Source organism: Spermophilus citellus, assembly GCF_964194105.1.
Source record: "Spermophilus citellus genome assembly, chromosome: 2".
Taxonomy (NCBI): domain Eukaryota; kingdom Metazoa; phylum Chordata; class Mammalia; order Rodentia; family Sciuridae; genus Spermophilus; species Spermophilus citellus.
Window position 1 is genome coordinate 253,966,764 of NC_138183.1, and position 17,500 is coordinate 253,984,263.

Below are 17,500 nucleotides of genomic sequence, written 5' to 3' on the forward strand. Positions count from 1 at the left end.
AAAGGGCTCCCTAAAGTGAGCGACCCCGTGTCACTGCTGCCCTGGGCCGTGGGGGAGGCAGCAGCCTCAGGTGGAGGGCCTCCCGAAGTCCGAAGCCCAGGTGTCGGCACACCCAGCAGCAGCTCTGTCCAGCGAATGGCCTCTCTGCCTCCCAGCTGTGCTGAGGGACTGAGTCTGGCACTAGCTTGGGAATCTGCAAAAACAGAGCTACAAAGTGAACAGCTCACAAGGTCATCCTGAAGCCACAAGGACAACAGATCCCAGGTCCCTGTCAACCCCTGTCCCCAACACTGTGTCCATGGTGTCCGTTCACCTTCATGGTGATTCTTAAAGAGAATTGTCTTCAGCTGGGGCAGAAGGATCGTGAGTTCAAGGCCAGCCTCAGCAACTCAGTGAGGCCCTGAGCAGCTCAGTGAGACCCTGTCTCCAAATAAAATGCAAAAAAGGGCTGGGGTGTGGTCAGTGGTCGAGTGTCCCTGGTTCAATCCCTGGTACCTGTGTATATATATAGCACTGTCTCTAGAGGACGCGTCCTGTTCTGAAAACAGCCCGAGTAATTGAGTCTTTCTGTTTTTGTCTCCACTTTCTGGTTCCCTGAAGGAGGCCGTCAAGGTTTGGAATTTCTTGTCATCCTCTGTCCCCCTCTAGCCTGTCTCCCGGGAGAGGGACCTTCCGGCACGCCTGCCCGCCTGTCTTCCGTGTGGCTCTCTCTCTTGCACCTGGGCCGGGCTCTCTGCTCCCCCCTCGCCTCACCTGTTCTCCATTCCAGTGCCTCGCTGACCTGCCTGGGCCCCTGGGCCCGCCTGCTGCCCGCGCTTGCTGGTACTTACTGGTCTCTTCTGGCCCCGCAGCTGCTCCGCACAGTGTCCTGGGGCCAGTTCGTGGCTGGGTGCTCACTGCAGCCTGCCCACAGCCCACCACCCTCCAGGTCCACTGGCCTCCCCGCAGGACGTGGTCCCCACAGGGGAGCCGCCTGGGCCTGCACCCAGGCCCAGACACGGGGGCTTCTAAATCGGACATGTTGCCAGCTGCCCACCGTGAACTGGCCCCAGGGCGCCGGAGCGCACTGCCCACAGCCGCCCCGGGCCACCGCAATTGGCCTGCGCGCACTGCAGCTCCAGCCAGTTCCCTCCACAGGACCATCCCAGAGCCGAGTACGAGGCCAGGGTCTTGGAGAAGTCGTTGAGGAAAGAGTCCAAGAACAAGGAGGTACGTCACGCGCCACCTAGGAGACCTGGGCCAGCAGACACTGCGAGTCACCTAGTGTAGACCTGGGCCAGCAGACACTGCTAGTCACCTAGTGTAGACCTGGGCCAGCAGACACTGCTAGTCACCTAGTATAGACCTGGGTCAGCAGACACCGCGTGCCCACCTGGTGTAGACCTGGGCCAGCAGACACCACATGTCACCTAGTGTAGACCTGGGCCAGCAGACACTGCGTGTCACCTAGTGTAGACCTGGGCCAGCAGACACCGCGTGCCCACCTGGTGCAGACCTGGGCCAGCAGACACTGCTAGTCACCTAGTGTACACCTGGGCCAGCAGACACCGCGTGCCCACCTGGTGCAGACCTGGGCCAGCAGAAACTGTGAGTCACCTAGTGTAGACCTGGGCCAGCAGACACCGCGTGCCACCTAGTGTAGACCTGGGTCAGCAGACACCACATGCCCACCTGGTGTAGACCTGGGCCAGCAGACACCACATATCGCCTAGTGTAGACCTGGGTCAGCAGACGCCACATATCGCCTAGTGTAGACCTGGGTCAGCAGACGCCACATATCGCCTAGTGTAGACCTGGGCCAGCAGACACTGTGAGTCACCTAGTGTAGACCTGAGTCAGCAGACACCGCATGCTCACCTAGTGTAGACCTGGGTCAGCAGACGCCACATGTCACCTAGTGTACACCTGGGCCAGCAGACACCACGTGTCACCTAGTGTAGACCTGGGCCAGCAGACACTGTGAGTCACCTAGTGTAGACCTGGGCCAGCAGACACTGTGAGTCACCTAGTGTAGACCTGGGCTAGCAGACACCGCATGCCCACCTAGTGTAGACCTGGGTCAGCAGACGCCACATGTCACCTAGTGTAGACCTGGGTCAGCAGACGCCACATATCACCTAGTGTAGACCTGGGCCAGCAGACACTGCGAGTCACCTAGTGTAGACCTGGGCCAGCAGACACCATGTGCCCACCTAGTGTAGACCTGGGCCAGCAGACGCCACATGTCACCTAGTGTAGACCTGGGTCAGCAGACGCCACATATCACCTAGTGTAGACCTGGGCCAGCAGACACTGCGAGTCACCTAGTGTAGACCTGGGCCAGCAGACACCATGTGCCCACCTAGTGTAGACCTGGGTCAGCAGACACCATGTGCCCACCTAGTGTAGACCTGGGTCAACAGACGCCACATGTCACCTAGTGTACACCTGGGCCAGCAGACACCACATGTCACCTAGTGTAGACCTGGGCCAGCAGACACCGCATGCCCACCTAGTGTAGACATGGCCAGCAGACACTGTGAGTCACCTAGTGTAGACCTGGGCCAGCAGACACCATGTGCCCACCTAGTGTAGACCTGGGCCAGCAGACGCCACATGTCACCTAGTGTAGACCTGGGCCAGCAGACGCCACATGTCACCTAGTGTAGACCTGGGCGAGCAGACACCATGTGCCCACCTAGTGTAGACCTGGGCCAGCAGACACCGCATGCCCACCTAGTGTAGACCTGGGCCAGCAGACACTGCATGCCCACCTAGTGTAGACCTGGGCCAGCAGACACCACGTGTCACCTAGTGTAGACCTGGGCCAGCAAACACCACGTGTCACCTAGTGTAGACCTGGGCCAGCAGACACCGCGTGCCACCTTGTGTAGACCTGGGCCAGCAAACACCACGTGTCATCTAGTGTAGACCTGGGCCAGCAGACACCATGTGCCCACCTAGTGTAGACCTGGGTCAGCAGATGCCACATGTCACCTAGTGTAGACCTGGGTCAGCAGACGCCACGTGTCACCTAGTGTAGACCTGGGCCAGCAGACACCACGTGCCCACCTGGTGTAGACCTGGGCCAGCAGACACCGCGTGCCCACCTGGTGTAGACCTGGGCCAGCAGACACAGCGAGTCACCTAGTATAGACCTGAGCCAGCAGACACTTCAAGTCACCTAGTGTAGACCTGAGTCAGCAGACGCCACATGTCACCTAGTGTAGACCTGGGCCAACAGACACCGCGTGCCCACCTGGTGTAGACCTGGGCCAGCAGACACAGCGAGTCACCTAGTGTAGACCTGGGCAAGCAGACACCATGTGCCCACCTAGTGTAGACCTGGGTCAGCAGACGCCACATGTCACCTATGTAGACCTGGGCCAGCAGACACCGCACGTCCACCTAGTGTAGACCTGGGTCAGCCACGCCACCCATCACCTAGTGTAGACCTGGGCCAGCAGATACCACATGTCACCTAGTGTAGACCTGGGCCAGAAGACACCGCATGCCCACCTAATGTAGACCTGGGTCAGCAGACGCCACCCATCACCTAGTGTAGACCCGGGCCAGAAGATACCACAGGTCACCTAACATAGACCTGAGTCAGCAGACACCGCATGCTCACCTAGTGTAGACCTGGGCCAGCAGACACCGCACGTCCACCTAGTGTAGACCTGGGTCAGCCACGCCACCCATCACCTAGTGTAGACCTGGGCCAGCAGATACCACATGTCACCTAGTGTAGACCTGGGCCAGAAGACACCGCATGCCCACCTAATGTAGACCTGGGTCAGCAGACGCCACCCATCACCTAGTGTAGACTCGGGCCAGCAGACACCACGTGCCCACCTAGTGTAGACCTGGGCCAGCAGACACCACCCATCACCTAGTGTAGACCTGGGCCAGAAGACACCGCATGCCCACCTAATGTAGACCTGGGTCAGCAGACGCCACCCATCACCTAGTGTAGACCCGGGCCAGCAGACACCGCGTGCCCACCTAGTGTAGACCTGGGCCAGCAGACACCACCCATCACCTAGTGTAGACCTGGGCCAGAAGACACCGCATGCCCACCTAATGTAGACCTGGGTCAGCAGACGCCACCCATCACCTAGTGTAGACCTGGGCCAGCAGACACTGCGAGTCACCTAATGTAGACCTAGGCCAGCAGACACCACGTGTCACCTAGTGTAGACCTGGGTCAGCAGACACCATGTGCCCACCTAGTGTAGACCTGGGTCAGCAGACGCCACCCATCACCTAGTGTAGACCTGGGCCAGCAGATACCACACGCCCACCTAGTGTAGACCTGGGCCAGCAGACGCCACCCATCACCTAATGTAGACCTGGGCCAGCAGACACCAAATGTCACCTAGTGTAGACCTGGGTCAGCAGACACCACCCATCACCTAGTGTAGACCTGGGTCAGCAGACACCACGTGTCACCTAGTATATACCTGGGCCAGCAGACACCAAACGTCACCTAGTGTAGACCTGGGCCAGCAGACACCACACGTCACCTAGTGTAGACCTGGGCCAGCAGACGCCACGTGTCACCTAGTATAGACCTGTGTCAGCAGACGCCGCGTGTCACCTAGTGTAGACCTGGGCCAGCAGACACCGCATGTCACCTAGTGTAGACCTGGGTCAGCAGACGCCACGCGTCACCTAGTGTAGACCTGGGTCAGCAGATGCCACGCCCACCTGGTGTAGACCTGGGTCAGCAGATGCCACGCCCACCTGGTGTAGACCTGGGTCAGCAGATGCCACGCCCACCTAGTGTAGACCTGGGTCAGTAGACACTGCGCGTCACCTAGTGGAGACCTGGGGTCAGCAAATGCCATGTGTCCATCTAGTATAGACCTGGGTCAGCAGGTGCCCAGTGACATCAGCAGTAGACCAGGGTCGGCCCAGGGGGTGAACGTTTCAGGCTCTGAGCTGTGCCACCCGGGTGGTAGCAGCCACTGATGAGGTGACACCCAGGCTGGCCGTGCTCCAGTAAAACATCACTCAGAACAGTCGGGGCCAGGCGTGGCGCGGGCTGGAGTCTGTCCTACCCTGCTGTGGGCCTGACCTGATGTGTCCGGGGGGTCACCTCGACGTCAGCAGAAGCTCCGGAGCAGGTGCAGGTGGCTGCGAGGCTACCACCCTGAGTCACTGCCGCCAACCTGCCGCCCCGTGCCGTGTGGCCAGGGAGGAGGAAGCACTTCAGCCCGGGCCCCAGGCACGTGGCGGTCTCCGTTCCCACAGACGTGGGCACGCGTGGCTCTGCGTGTGCTGCGGCCACTGTCCCTGCACCTCGTCTCATCGGCCACCCTGAGGGGCAGCCCAGGGCCCACCGGCGTCCAGCGGCTCAGCTGAGTCGATGACGGGTCCCGCCTGTCGCGGGTGGAGAGGTCCACGACGGCTGTGAAGGGCCAGAGGCAGGCAGGCGGTGCTCTGCCAGCTCCAGAGATTCCTGTCACACGGCGTTTTCTGCCTCTGGGTCCCCTCAGGACAAATAGCTGCGTTTCCCTGTTCTTGTCACTTCATGGGCACAGAATTTGCCGTCACAGAGTGGCTGGGCTCACTGTCGCCGGCGTCCCTGGGCACCGAGGTGGGTCCTCCAGGGGCCACTCAGCGCAGCGCCCAGGGGTGCAGACAGGAAGGAGCAGCCCTGGGGCCTGGGCAGGGCTCGAGGGCACAGATGAGCACACGGCAAGAGCGTCCCCTGAGGTGAGGGTCCGTCCCCAGGTGTGCCAGTCGGGCTGCGTGTTCCTGTGTGCGCAGCCCGGGCGCCGGGGTCTCAGGCCCCACAAGCCTCTGTGGGGCCTTCAGGGGGACGCGGGCCGCAAGCCTGGTCAGGACGCCTGGGAGTCGGCACGGAGCCTGGGCACCGCCCGCGGCTGTCTGGTGGCGCCCTGTAGAGGGAGCGCAGATGGGTACTTGGTTCCCTCCTAAGGAGGATGAGTGGCCCTGGCCGCTGGGGTCCAGGGCTCCAGCCAGCCTCAGCCATGGGTCCAGCAGCCCGTGCGGAAGGCACCTCGTGGCCCAGGGCCTGGTTCCGGCCCAGGCTCTAGATCTCGGGGCGTCACAGAGGTGAGGGCTCACCCTCCAGGCTCTGAGGCCCCCAGGCCTGACCACGGAGCCCCCTCACTCCCTCTGCTCCGTGGCTCCCCACGCCGCCCTGTGGTGCTGGCTCCCTGCCGAGTGGCACTAAATGAGCTGATTGGGGAACATCGCCCCCGTCATTAGCATGTCGCCCTGGGCTTCCGGGCGTGGCCTCCTTCACGACCCAGAGGCTCGCTGGGCACCACCCGGCCGCACACTGGGGTCCAGGGGGGTGGCAGTGCCCGGGCCCTGAGGGCTGCCGAGTCCCCGCGAGGCCTTGGCTCCACCCTGGCCTCCTGGCGGCCTTGCCCTTGAGCGGCCTGTGCCGTCTGTCCTTGCTTGAAACTCCCAGAGTCCAGCGGCCTCTCGGAGGGCCAGCTGCTGCCCGGGGCCGTGGGTCCCCACCCGGCCGGGCCTGCGTCCTGCCCTGCGGCACAGCCTCTCTTTTCCCCACCCGCCCTCAGAAGCGCCGGCATGTTCCGGAGGAATCCACAAACAAATGGAAGCAGAGGGTCAGGACGGCCCTGGCCGGGGTGAAACTGGTACCTTCCTGTTGGGGCCACCCGAGTCTTGGCGTCTACCAGCAACCCTCCGTGTCTCTGTCCCCTGCCACGGCTGTGTCCACGTTTGCTGCCTCCCCCGCTCCCCGCTGCGTCACTGCATGGCTGTGGGTGTCTCCGTGTGCGGTCACTCGGGTGTGCACTGGCCAGGGCTGCCGAGTGCCCAGGATCCTCTCCCTCACTCGCATGTGGCCGCTCCTGGAAGGAGTGGCCCTGCCGCTGTGTCCATGCCAGTGTCCAGTGGCCTGTGTGTCTTCCTGTTCAAAACCCCCCTCTGACACAATGTGTGCCAGTGACCGGCTCCTCCCTGGTTCCATCCAGCCCATGCCGACCTGGCCCTGTGGCCTCTCGGGCTGTGCTGCTGGGCATTGCCACCAGGGCTGCCAGCAGCCTGCCTTGACTAGCTTCCCAGGGGACAGTTGACCATTGTGACCCAGAGCTCCTCAGATCCTGTAGCCCTTGAGGGGAGCCTCGCTGGGAAGGAGGGTCCCCAAGTGCGACTGTCCCCAGGGTCTTCTGGGAGCGTTTGGGAGCCGTGGGTGGACGTGCACAGCTTCGTGGGCACAGGCCCCACGGCGTCCCTGTATCCTGGACTGGCACTCGCCGGTCACCTCTACTGAGGTTCTGCTGAGTGTCCCTGTCATCCCGTCGTCCACGTGCCCATGTCTGTCCAGCTCTGTGGTCCCCGGCGGATGACCGGGTCATTTCCTGTTGCAGACAGACAAGGTGAAGCTCACCTGGAGAGACCGGTTCCCGGCCTACTTCACCAACCTGGTCTCCATCGTCTTCATGGTAAGTTCCGCAAGGCCAGGGTGAGTCAGCGTCATCTAGGACAAAGTGGCCCGTCCGTGGGGGCAGCAGGCGAGTGGGCGAGCCCACCCTCACCAAGATGGAAAGGCGCCAGGGCCCCACAGAGGCCAGGGGCTCCGGTGGCGGGAGGTGCATGAGCCACCTCAGGTGGTGACGCTCAGCTCTCACGTGAGGGTGCTCCTTACTCAAGGCCCACCGTGCAGACCTGGCCTTCACAGCTGTCCTGCCGGACAGACGAGGGGTCTTCAGGAAAACCACCGAAGAAGCCGCTAGACAAAGCCGCAGGACACTGCTCAGGGGCCTCCAGCCGGCCTCGGAGAGCCGAGTCCGAGTTGGTGCCTGGCTGCACGTGGCCTGTGGTGGATGTCCCCCGTGGCTCTGTCCTGTCCAGCCTGGGAGCTCCAGCCAGAGCCTGGTGCAACCGCCTGCCCCGAGGCCTGGACAGGTCCCCTGGCCTCCACGCCAGGGCCTCGGGGGAGTGTCTCCCGGCTCATCCCCCTGGCTCATCCCAGCCCACACGACCCTTCTGCTGAGGATGTGGAGGCCAGAGGTGGGCCCTCTGCCCTGAGGACGGCCAGCACTGGGAGCCAGTTAGCAGCCTGCCTGGGGGCAGGTTCAGAGTAGAAGACAGGCAGGGGCTTCTAGACCCAGGGAGGAGCCGCCTGCGAGCAACGGAAGGCATCCGGGCCTCGGTTTCCCCTGAGGCTCCCACGCGAGGCTGACCCTGGAGAGATCCAGACCCCAGCCCCAGCCCGGGCCTCCCACCCTGTCCTGGAGGAGGGAGCCACTCAGCAGGACGGCTGTGGTGTCCCAGGAGGTTCTGTGTGGAGGGGCTCAGCCTGGCCTTGAGGGTGACTGCTGGAACTGGGGTCAGCAGAGAAAGACGTGGTCCCTGACTTGGAGCATGGTCGGCCATCACCCCAGGGGGGCCAGGGCTCTGGAGAGAGGCGGCTCAGGCAGCCCCAGGCTCCGCTGCTCCTGGTGGAGGAGGAGCATGGTTAGCAGAGGGCCAAAGGAGACCCTGGGCTTTGCCATTGTTCCCCGGGGCCAGCAGGGTGCTGATGTCCCCGACTGCTCACCTGTCCTGCACCTGTTCCCTTCTGCTTACAACACGGCTGCTCCACCTCCAGCACCACCACCAGTCTCCTGGCAGGAAGCAAGGGAAGGGCTGGGGGCAGGACAGAAGGTCCCTCTTTGAAGGGCTTCCCAGAGGACCCTCCGTGATCTCTGCCTCTCCTCTCAGTCAGAACCCTTTCTCGTGGCCAGTCTGCAGAGAGGCTGAGCCAGGAGCACGTGGAGGTCTCAGGGAGGGCGGGAAGCCGGAGCCAGGGCAGAGGAATGTGGGGCAGGGGACTAGCCAGCTCCCCCGCCTGCCCCCAGCGTCCTGGCTGGCCCTGCCACCAGTGAGTCACCCTCGGGCGTCTTCGAGGACACAGCTTGGTCCCTGGCTCTGTCCATTTGGGGACCCATGTGGTCCTGAAGATGGTGGCAGGACCCTGAATCCTAGAGGCGTGGCCATCCTGGGGCTCCCTGCTGAGTCTGCACACGGGCACGGGGCTGTCGGCCAGGCCAGGGAGGGGCCCTGAGGGGTTCTCCAGGGAAGCCTGGTTCCTGCTGCCCGGGATCGGAACCCAGGCTCCCAGCAGGGCTGTCCCCTGTCGGCACAGGCTGCAGGGTGGGCGTGGCCACCATTGAGTCACCAGCAGACGTCTGCAGAAGCAAGTCAAGGCCAAAGTTTAAAATGAGCTTCCCTAGAAACTTCCGGAAGCCATAGCCTCCCCCACGAGCAGGTGTCCCCGACCCTGAGCGTCCCTGGGAGACTGGCCAGTCGGGCCTCCCCCGCGCATCCTGGGAGCCACGCGTGACCACACAGGCACAGGGTCTTCCGCATCCGGGACGTGGTGCAGGGGCCTCATCCGGCAGCTGGACCACAAGTGGCCAGCAGGCCTGGCCCTGCGCTGCAGTCCTGGGGCTCGGTGTGGGGCGTCCACAGCGCCACGCAGGGCGGGGCCAGCGTGGGCCCGGGGGAGTGGGGCCTGAGGAGAAGGAACCCAGACAGTCGGTGGTGGGCGGGACAGACGACCAGAGCAGCCGCTCCGCCCGTCTCCACAGCAGCCAGCAGCCTGCATCTTCTGGAATGTTCTGGCCACAGTGGGCCTGGCGAGCATCAGCTCGCTCCCATGGAGGACCCAGAGGTGGTCATGGCTGCTGGGAAGGTTGGGGGTCCAGCCAGGCCCACCACCGCCTCCTGGGTGCAGTGGCCCCGTGCTGGCACCCTGGCCCTGCAGGGACCGTCAGTGCCCAGGTCCCAGGGAGAAGCCCCCCACAGGGAGCCCACCAGACAGCCACTGGGCACTCAGGACAGGGGGAGACGAAGGCACAGTGCTGGACTCTCGGGTTGTGGCAGAGTAGCCGGTGGTCAGGACCGCGGGAGACCCCATGCCCCAGCCCAGTGCGTCCCCGTCCCCTCTGCAGATCGCGGTGACGTTCGCCATCGTCCTGGGTGTCATCATCTACAGAATCTCTACGGCCGCGGCCCTGGCCATGAACTCCTCCCCCTCCGTGCGCTCCAACATCCGGGTCACCGTCACGGCCACTGCGGTCATCATCAACCTGGTGGTCATCATCATGTTGGACGAGGTCTATGGCTGCATAGCCAGGTGGCTGACCACCATCGGTGAGGCCCACACCCAGGTTGTGCCTGCAGCGTGTCCGGGGCTAACCCCTGGGCCTCTGCTCCGCCCCATGCCCGGCCACCTGTCTGGAGCAGGGCTGAGTGCTGGCCCGGTGGTGCCTGCGGCCAGGTCAGCACGGCACTGTCCGTCTCTCCCAGAGGTCCCCAAGACGGAGAAGAGCTTCGAGGAGAGGCTGACCTTCAAGGCTTTCCTGCTCAAGTTCGTCAACTCCTACACTCCCATCTTCTATGTGGCCTTCTTCAAGGGCCGGTAGGGACCTCCGCCTGCGGGTGGGAGGCCGCTGGGGCCAGCACATCGGGCAGTGTGGCCCCTGTGGCCACACATTCAGGAAAGGGCCACCTCTAGCTGGGCAGCAGAGCAGCGGGACCCCAGGCAGCGGGGACCCCAGGCAGCGGGGACCCAGGCAGCGGGGACCCCAGGCAGCGGGGACCCAGGCAGCGGGGACCCAGGCAGCGGGGACCCCAGGCAGCGGGGACCCAGGCAGCGGGGACCCCAGGCAGCGGGGACCCCAGGCAGCGGGGACCCAGGCAGCGGGACCCCAGGCAGCGGGGACCCAGGCAGCGGGGACCCCAGGCAGCGGGGACCCCGGCAGCGGGGACCCCAGGCAGCGGGACCCCAGGCAGCGGGAACCCCGGCAGCAGGCTCTGGCCTGGCTGGGGAGCGCAGCGCAGCGCGGTCACCCCTGGGGCCCTCCCCAGCAGGAGGCCCCGCTCTCTGAGAGCTCCCTGTTGCCCCAGGTTCGTGGGACGCCCGGGTGACTATGTGTACATCTTCCGCTCCTTCCGAATGGAAGAGGTGAGTGGGACTGTCCCAGCGCCCTCGTGGTGCCACCCCTGTGTGGGCTGGGGGACCAGGTGACGCGGGTCTGTCCAGCGGTGGGGACGGTCCCTTTCCACCTGGCTGGTGGCTTTGATCTTGGGTAGTGTGTCGGCACCGAGTGACCCTAAAAGGAGAAACTCAGCGCTAAAGAGCGCGAACCCCATCGGGGTTCCCGTTGGCCGAGGGCTCTTTGGCTCTTTGGTGAAGCTCTCGACATTTCTGTCTCTGGCTAAAATGAGGAGAAACAGGCCTTGGCTCGTGTTCCCACCTTTACCCCAGACGCAGTGCCGGCCACCGGCTCTGGCGCCAGCCACCACTGAGTCATGGCCTATGGACTTGCTCCACTGTGTCCCCAGCCAGCGGCTCCATCGGGCCAAGCCGGGCTGTCAGGGGTCAGATCTCAGGGTAACTGGCCCACATTCCCAGCTACAGAAGAACGCAGCTCGGCGAGAAAACAAGGGAGCGGGGCTTCCCAATAGAGACGCTGGGAAGCAGGGTGTGAGTGGGTGGACATCAGGTACAGGCTGATCTGGCTGTCTGGGTGCAGCCTGGAGGTCCTGCAGCGTAGGTGCAAGCCTGGGCACCCGGGGGCGGCCTAGCAGTTGTGGGTATTTGCAAACAGTCTGTACGAGCCGTGCACCTGGGCCTGGCGTTTTCTCTGTGTCCGTGGTACTTTATCCAGGGCCACGTGAGAGAAGTGGGGAGACGTGTTCCTACAGGAGAACCAAGTGCAGAATTCAAGGGCGTCCAGGACACACTTTTTGCTAATTAGATAAAAAGTTTTGCCCCAGGAGCCTGCAGAGGCATGGCCACTGAGGGGAGTGGCACTGGGCCTCAGTAGGTGACTGGCCACCTTACCGGGTGGCTTTCCAGCCACATGGGCCCAGCCTGTGCTGCTGCATGGCCTGTGGAGAGCTGGTGTCGGGGACTGGGCAGTGGACCTGGGGGACGGAGGACCCTGGGTCCCAGCCCCCCGGGCCTTGGCAACGTGAGCCCCTGTCCAGCCTTCTCCCGGCCCCACGGCCTGCCTAGAGGGCAGGCCCAGCAGAGTGCCCCAGACGGGGCAGCCTGAGACACGGAACTGTGCTGCCCGCTGTTCTGGAGGCCAAAGGCCCCGAGCAAGGCGTGGGCAGGCCGCGCTCCCTCTGAAGCGCGGGGAGGACCTGCTGTCCTCCCTCCGGCGTCTGGGCTGCAGGAAGCCTGGGTGGTCTCTACGCCACGCCCCAGGGTGCGCCTGCCTCCCCTGGTTCTCCTCCCTGGGGACACCAGTCGCGGGATGGGGCCCAGCCCACTCCAGGACGGCCTTGTCTTCGTCTGACCCTTTTCCGCTGGGGAACCTGCTCGGTCTCGCGGCATCGGGAGGCGCACGTGCCCCTGTGGAGGGCTCGGGTCCACCATGGCGCGGAGCGCCTCCCTGCCTGCAGGGCGGCCTGCTGCGTCCAGGGCTGACCCTGCCTGTCCTGCAGTGTGCCCCCGGAGGCTGCCTCATGGAGCTGTGTATCCAGCTCAGCATCATCATGCTGGGGAAGCAGCTCATCCAGAACAACCTCTTCGAGATCGGCATCCCGTGAGTCCCTGGGGCAGAGCGGCGCGGGCTCTCGTGGTGCCTAGACGACCGCACTGAGGCCGGGACGGGGGCACCAGAGCTGGGGGTGGCCAGGGAGACGGAGGAGGACAGGTGACCCTGCAGACTGTCCCCAAAACCTCACCAGGTGTCCCAGGACTTCCCAGAGGCAGCCAGCCCTCTGGAGGGGGACCTTGGGCTTCTCTCCCCACCAGTGTCCACGTGGGCACTGCCAAACTCTGCCATGCTCATGTCCCTGCCACCTGCTGGGCCCTCCCCTGGCCTTCGGTGGCCCTTGGCTCTCCTGCCCCTCGGCTCCTCATGAGGCCACCAAGCCCCAGGGGTGGGTGCAGAGCAGCGCCGGCAGTGCCACCATCACCATCTCCCATAAGTGAGGTCCAGGCTTAGAGCAGAGAGCGGGCCAGAGCCCGCCCGCCACCCGCCGCCCGCCGCCCACCGCCCCATCTCCCCAGGAAGATGAAGAAGTTCATCCGCTACCTGAAGCTGAGGCGGCAGAGCACGGCGGCCCCCGAGGAGCTCGTGAAGAGGCGGCAGCGCTACGAGGTGGACTACAACCTGGAGCCCTTCGCGGGCCTCACCCCCGAGTACATGGAGATGAGTGAGTGGGGGCTGGGGGTGGCCCCGCTGTCCCCTCTCCCTGCACCTCGTCCTCTGGCAGGGGCCCCGCCTTCTGAAGGCCGGGCCAGGTGGCTGCAGTGCCCAGGCCAGGTCCCGTGGGCACAGCCTCACGCAGAGGCCGGGCAGCTGTTCCTTCTCCCCGCCAGGCAGACGCCCAGGCTGAGCCCAGTCAGCCCCAGTCATGTCCCTGGCAGAATGAGAGAGGTGGCAATTCACTCTCTGGGGGCTCAAAGGAGAGATGGGAAGAGGCCAGATGTGGCCTGCGTGGCCCCTGGAGCCTCCTGGCCCCACGTCCTCCCTCTCCCTCTGCCTCCCTTCACTCTGGCCACACTGGCCTCCTGCCAAGCCTGCCACGGGGCCCTGGCACCAGCTGTACCCTGGCTGGAGCGCCTCAGCCTGATGTCCTGGCCCTTCCTCGGAGACGGTGCCCAGAACGTTCCCCAAAGGGACCTTCCCTGACCATGGTTAAAGGGGGCAGCACCCACCACCAGCACAGGCAGGACCCCCCCCACTGCTGCAGATCCCCAGCAGATGACTGAATCCCTCCTCCCTCCTGCTCTGTCTGCCTCCCGTGGCCTCCCGTGGGGCGAAAGCCCCCTGAGGGCAGGACCTTCTCTTTACTGCTCATCACTCCTAGCCCGGCCCTGGGACAGGCTCCAGTATACAGCAGGGGCTCAATGTATGGTTTCTGAATGAACCCATGAGTGCACGCAGTCAGGAAGACTCACCTAGGGAGTCCCGGAGGGCAGTGCCTGAGGCCGGAGGTGGCCGGTTCCCAGGCCGTGGGTGCAGGCCGTGGGGCTGCCCGGGACCCCGCAGTGTGCACAGTGCCCAGGGAGCGTGGCAGAGTGGGGACGAGCCCCGGGTGCACGGGGACTGTCCCCCGGCCTCAGCTGGGAGGCTGCAGGGAACCTGGGCTGTTCCTCCACCCAAGTGCCTCCTCCGTGCTCCTCCTGCTGGCCACGAGGCTCCCGAGGCGGCCAGCTGCCCCGCGGCTGCACAGAAGGTGCCTTGCCCCGACTCCGGAGGCGGGTCTGGGGGCTGCTGCGAGGCCCTCTCCCTTCTGCTGGAGGGAGATCAGCCATTGGGCTGCCCCTTCCCCAGCGGCTGGGCTCACGTGGGCCTCTGTGGGCCTTGGCCAGCAGATCTGGGCGCAAGGCCACCCTGCCTACAGGGTCTGGCCTGGGCTTCTGCGGGGACCTGGGCTACCAGAGGACGAGAAGCGCAGCCTGGGACAGGCCGAGATCCGGGGCACGTTGCCTTTCCCTAGCAGTTGGGGGCCTGGGCACCCAGGGTGGCCGCCCACACCCAAACAGACCACCTCAGGCCACTGCTGTGCCCTTCCTTCTCCGCATCCCATCAGCCACCACCCGGTCCTCCAGGGGAGACCAGGCTGGGCCCCGGGGCAGGCAGAGGCCTCACCGCCCCTTCACCCTTCCTCTTCCCATTAATGCCCAGGAGGCCGTGTTGTCAGGAGTGACCACAGCCCCCGGCCCACGTGCAAGGCCCACGTGCAAGGCCCACGTGCATGGCCCAGGTTACGCAGCTCAACTGGTGCCCATCACCTCCTGGGCAGGGGCGTCTCACACAGCCCACCCCTCAGCGTGAGCTGAGGTCACCAGGACTGCCCAGGGACCGGGGCTCCCAGGTATCCCCTGCCCCGCCCACCCAGTGCTAACAATGCCCGCACTCGGCTGGCCGGGCACACGGTGACACCTGCGGGCTTCCTTGTTTACCGTCTGGCACAGAGAGCCTAGGCCAGGTCCTGCCAGGCACTGCCTGACCTCTCCCTACTGGGTCCCCTGCAGCAGCCCTCCCCGGCCTTCCCCGGGAGCTCAGCCCCGTCGGCTCCTATCCCAAGGCCACGGGAGCCCCAGAGCCAACGCCCAGCCGGACGACCAGCACCGAGGCCGGGAGGCGGAGGCGGAGGCGGAGGCTGGCAGGGAGAAGGGGGCCGCCCTGCGCCTGAGGCCCGGGCAGGGGTCACTGGGGCTCTGAGGACAGCAGTGGGGGTCGCCTCCCGTCGCAGGGAGCCACTGCCGGCGTCCTCCCCAGCTCAGGCACAGTGGACCTGCGGGGCTTTGTCCCGTGAGTGACCAGTGCCCACCTCCTGAGCTAGCCCTGGCCGCACTGCCATCATCCAGTGTCCAGCCTGGAGGTCAGAGCAGCTCGTGGACCTCAGTCCCGTCTGGTCTGGGGGTCCCTGGGGTCATGTGGTTCTGTCACAAGACCCCTCCAGGCAGCTGCAGTGGCCGGGAAAGGAGGTTCCTGGGAGTAATGGACTGGCACAGTGGGTCTGGCCACCCGCTCCGCGTGCTGATGGCCCTGGCCCTCTCCAGTCATCCAGTTCGGCTTTGTCACCCTGTTTGTGGCATCCTTCCCGCTGGCTCCGCTGTTTGCCCTGCTGAACAACATCATTGAGATCCGGCTGGACGCCAAGAAGTTCGTCACCGAGCTCCGGAGACCAGTGGCCGTCAGAGCCAAGGACATAGGTGAGCGGCTGCGGGACGGGCGGGGGTCCTGGGGAGGGCGGTGGCCTGGAAGCTGGAGGCTCCTCACAGCTCCATCCTCCACCGTCACCTAAGATGCTTGGCCTCCAGGGCACTGGGGAAGCGTGGGCGCATCCATCCCACTGTCACCCACCCGGGAACCATGCCCGTCCCTGCGTGACCCTCCACACAGGTCAAGGTCAAGTTCGCGGCTGGGGAGGCACGTGTAAGGTCCCCACAAAGAATGGCCACGGGGGTCGGGTCAGGGGTGGTGAGTGCCCATCCCCAGAGAGACGGGATGTCAGAGGAGGCAGGGACAGGTCAGGGGAGCCAGTCCGCGGGCTGCAGACCCCGGGCCCCCAGCCTCACCGCCACTCACCAGCACCTGACCCTGCAGTGAGATGGGTCCTCCCCTGAGCACACAGGTGCCCAAATCGTCTCACCTTTGACAAACTCACGGAGAAGAGCGTCGCTAAGTCTTGAGACAAGCAGGATTGAGTTCCTCGGGGGATGTTATTTCTAATGTTGCCAAAATAAAGTTGGCACAGCGGTGACAGCCTGTGGGTGGGCGCTTGTCACCCAACATGCCCTTGTAGAACCGCGGAGGGGCCCCTCCAGCCCTGGACGTCAGGCTCGTTCTCCATGGAGGACCCTCAGGTCGCGCCCTGCTCGGGGTTCTGTCCTGCAGTGGATGGACAGCCCCTTGGTCCACACTTTGGCCTCTGGTGACATGGCCACCCCCTGGTGTGGCCAACCCCCACCAGTGGTGACCTGATCTGTGGGTCCCCGCTTCCCGACTCCAGGATAAAGTGGTCACTGCATCTCAGAAGGAACCGGCAACATGTTCAGTTCCAACACCATCAGCTCGGCCATTGCTCCCGGGTCACCTGCAGCCCCCGTTAGTACTGTGGGGTCTGTGCGAGACTTGGACCCCTGTAGGGCGGGAGATCAGCCAGGGGCACCCCTTGGAGCCCGGACACTGCGGCGTCCTCGTACCACCTGGTCCGGATGGCGGGGACTCGGCAGACAGGCCCTCATGCTAACCGCCCGAGACTGTGTCTACCTCAAGCCCCAGCGCCCCTGATTCTGTTCCCCGTCAAAGGCCAGAAAGCAAACGTCCTAAACTTTGTGGTCCAAAAAGGCTATGACGCCTCAAGTCTTGGAGCAACTGTTCCCCACGACGTCCCTTCCCGGGGCCCATGGGAAACAGGCTGGACTTGGCCACAGGTGGCGCCCGTCAGGAGCACGGTAGACTTTTCCCCAGGGCTCCTCAGCACCCCACCCTGAAGACCAAGAGCCCTGTGTCCAAGGTGAACCGTGGGGTCCTCCCGGGAACCTCGGGAGGAAGCCTGAGCAAATCCTGCCTGTCCCCACCCGGGGACACGAGACCCAGGGGATGACAGAGCTTCGCCAGAGAACTGGAGCCACAGCTGGCCTTGTGACCGACTGTCACACCAGAGGCCCAGAGAGGAGCCCTGGGTGCACCCTGGCCATCCTGGGGACTCTGCAGCTCTGTCCCCCACGAGGAACGCCCTTCCCGGCCACACTCCTCCCAGTGGCGCCCTCCCGCTGCCCGGGGCCCTGGCTGACCCTCCGTGGGCGTGTTTGCTTTGGCATCCCTGGCTTCCAGAGGCTCAGGCTGTCCCCAGACGGTGGCCCTTGAACACATGGAAACCCAGAGGGTGAAAGAGCACATGGAGACGCCCCGGGGTGGGGACACTGGCGCCCCAGGGCAGTCGGCTCCTGGTCGCCCCCTCTCACGGTCTGGGGGGCTCACAGGGTGCTCTGGCCCTTCACGGCTCCGCTGGGCTCCGTCGCTGCCACCTGCTGCTCAACAGGTTTTGTTTT

General features: G+C 64.6%; 1 protein-coding gene across 5 annotated transcripts in view; it reads left to right on the forward strand.

The window, feature by feature from the left end:
• Positions 1 to 17,500, forward strand: part of ANO1 (anoctamin 1) — a 127,218-nt gene that overhangs the window by 98,863 nt on the left and 10,855 nt on the right. For 2 of the 5 annotated variants that reach the window (XM_081278727.1, XM_081278731.1), the window contains exons 14-22: positions 1,126 to 1,209; positions 6,540 to 6,617; positions 7,353 to 7,427; positions 9,921 to 10,122; positions 10,279 to 10,390; positions 10,879 to 10,936; positions 12,427 to 12,527; positions 12,998 to 13,143; positions 15,503 to 15,655. In XM_081278727.1, coding sequence (XP_081134853.1) covers positions 1,126 to 1,209; positions 6,540 to 6,617; positions 7,353 to 7,427; positions 9,921 to 10,122; positions 10,279 to 10,390; positions 10,879 to 10,936; positions 12,427 to 12,527; positions 12,998 to 13,143; positions 15,503 to 15,655 — 1,009 coding nt within the window. Of the gene's footprint in view, positions 1 to 600; positions 613 to 1,125; positions 1,210 to 6,539; positions 6,618 to 7,352; positions 7,428 to 9,920; positions 10,123 to 10,278; positions 10,391 to 10,878; positions 10,937 to 12,426; positions 12,528 to 12,997; positions 13,144 to 15,502; positions 15,656 to 17,500 lie in introns of all 5 variants that reach the window. The other 3 variants (XM_081278728.1, XM_081278730.1, XM_081278729.1) reach the window with 3 other exon arrangements.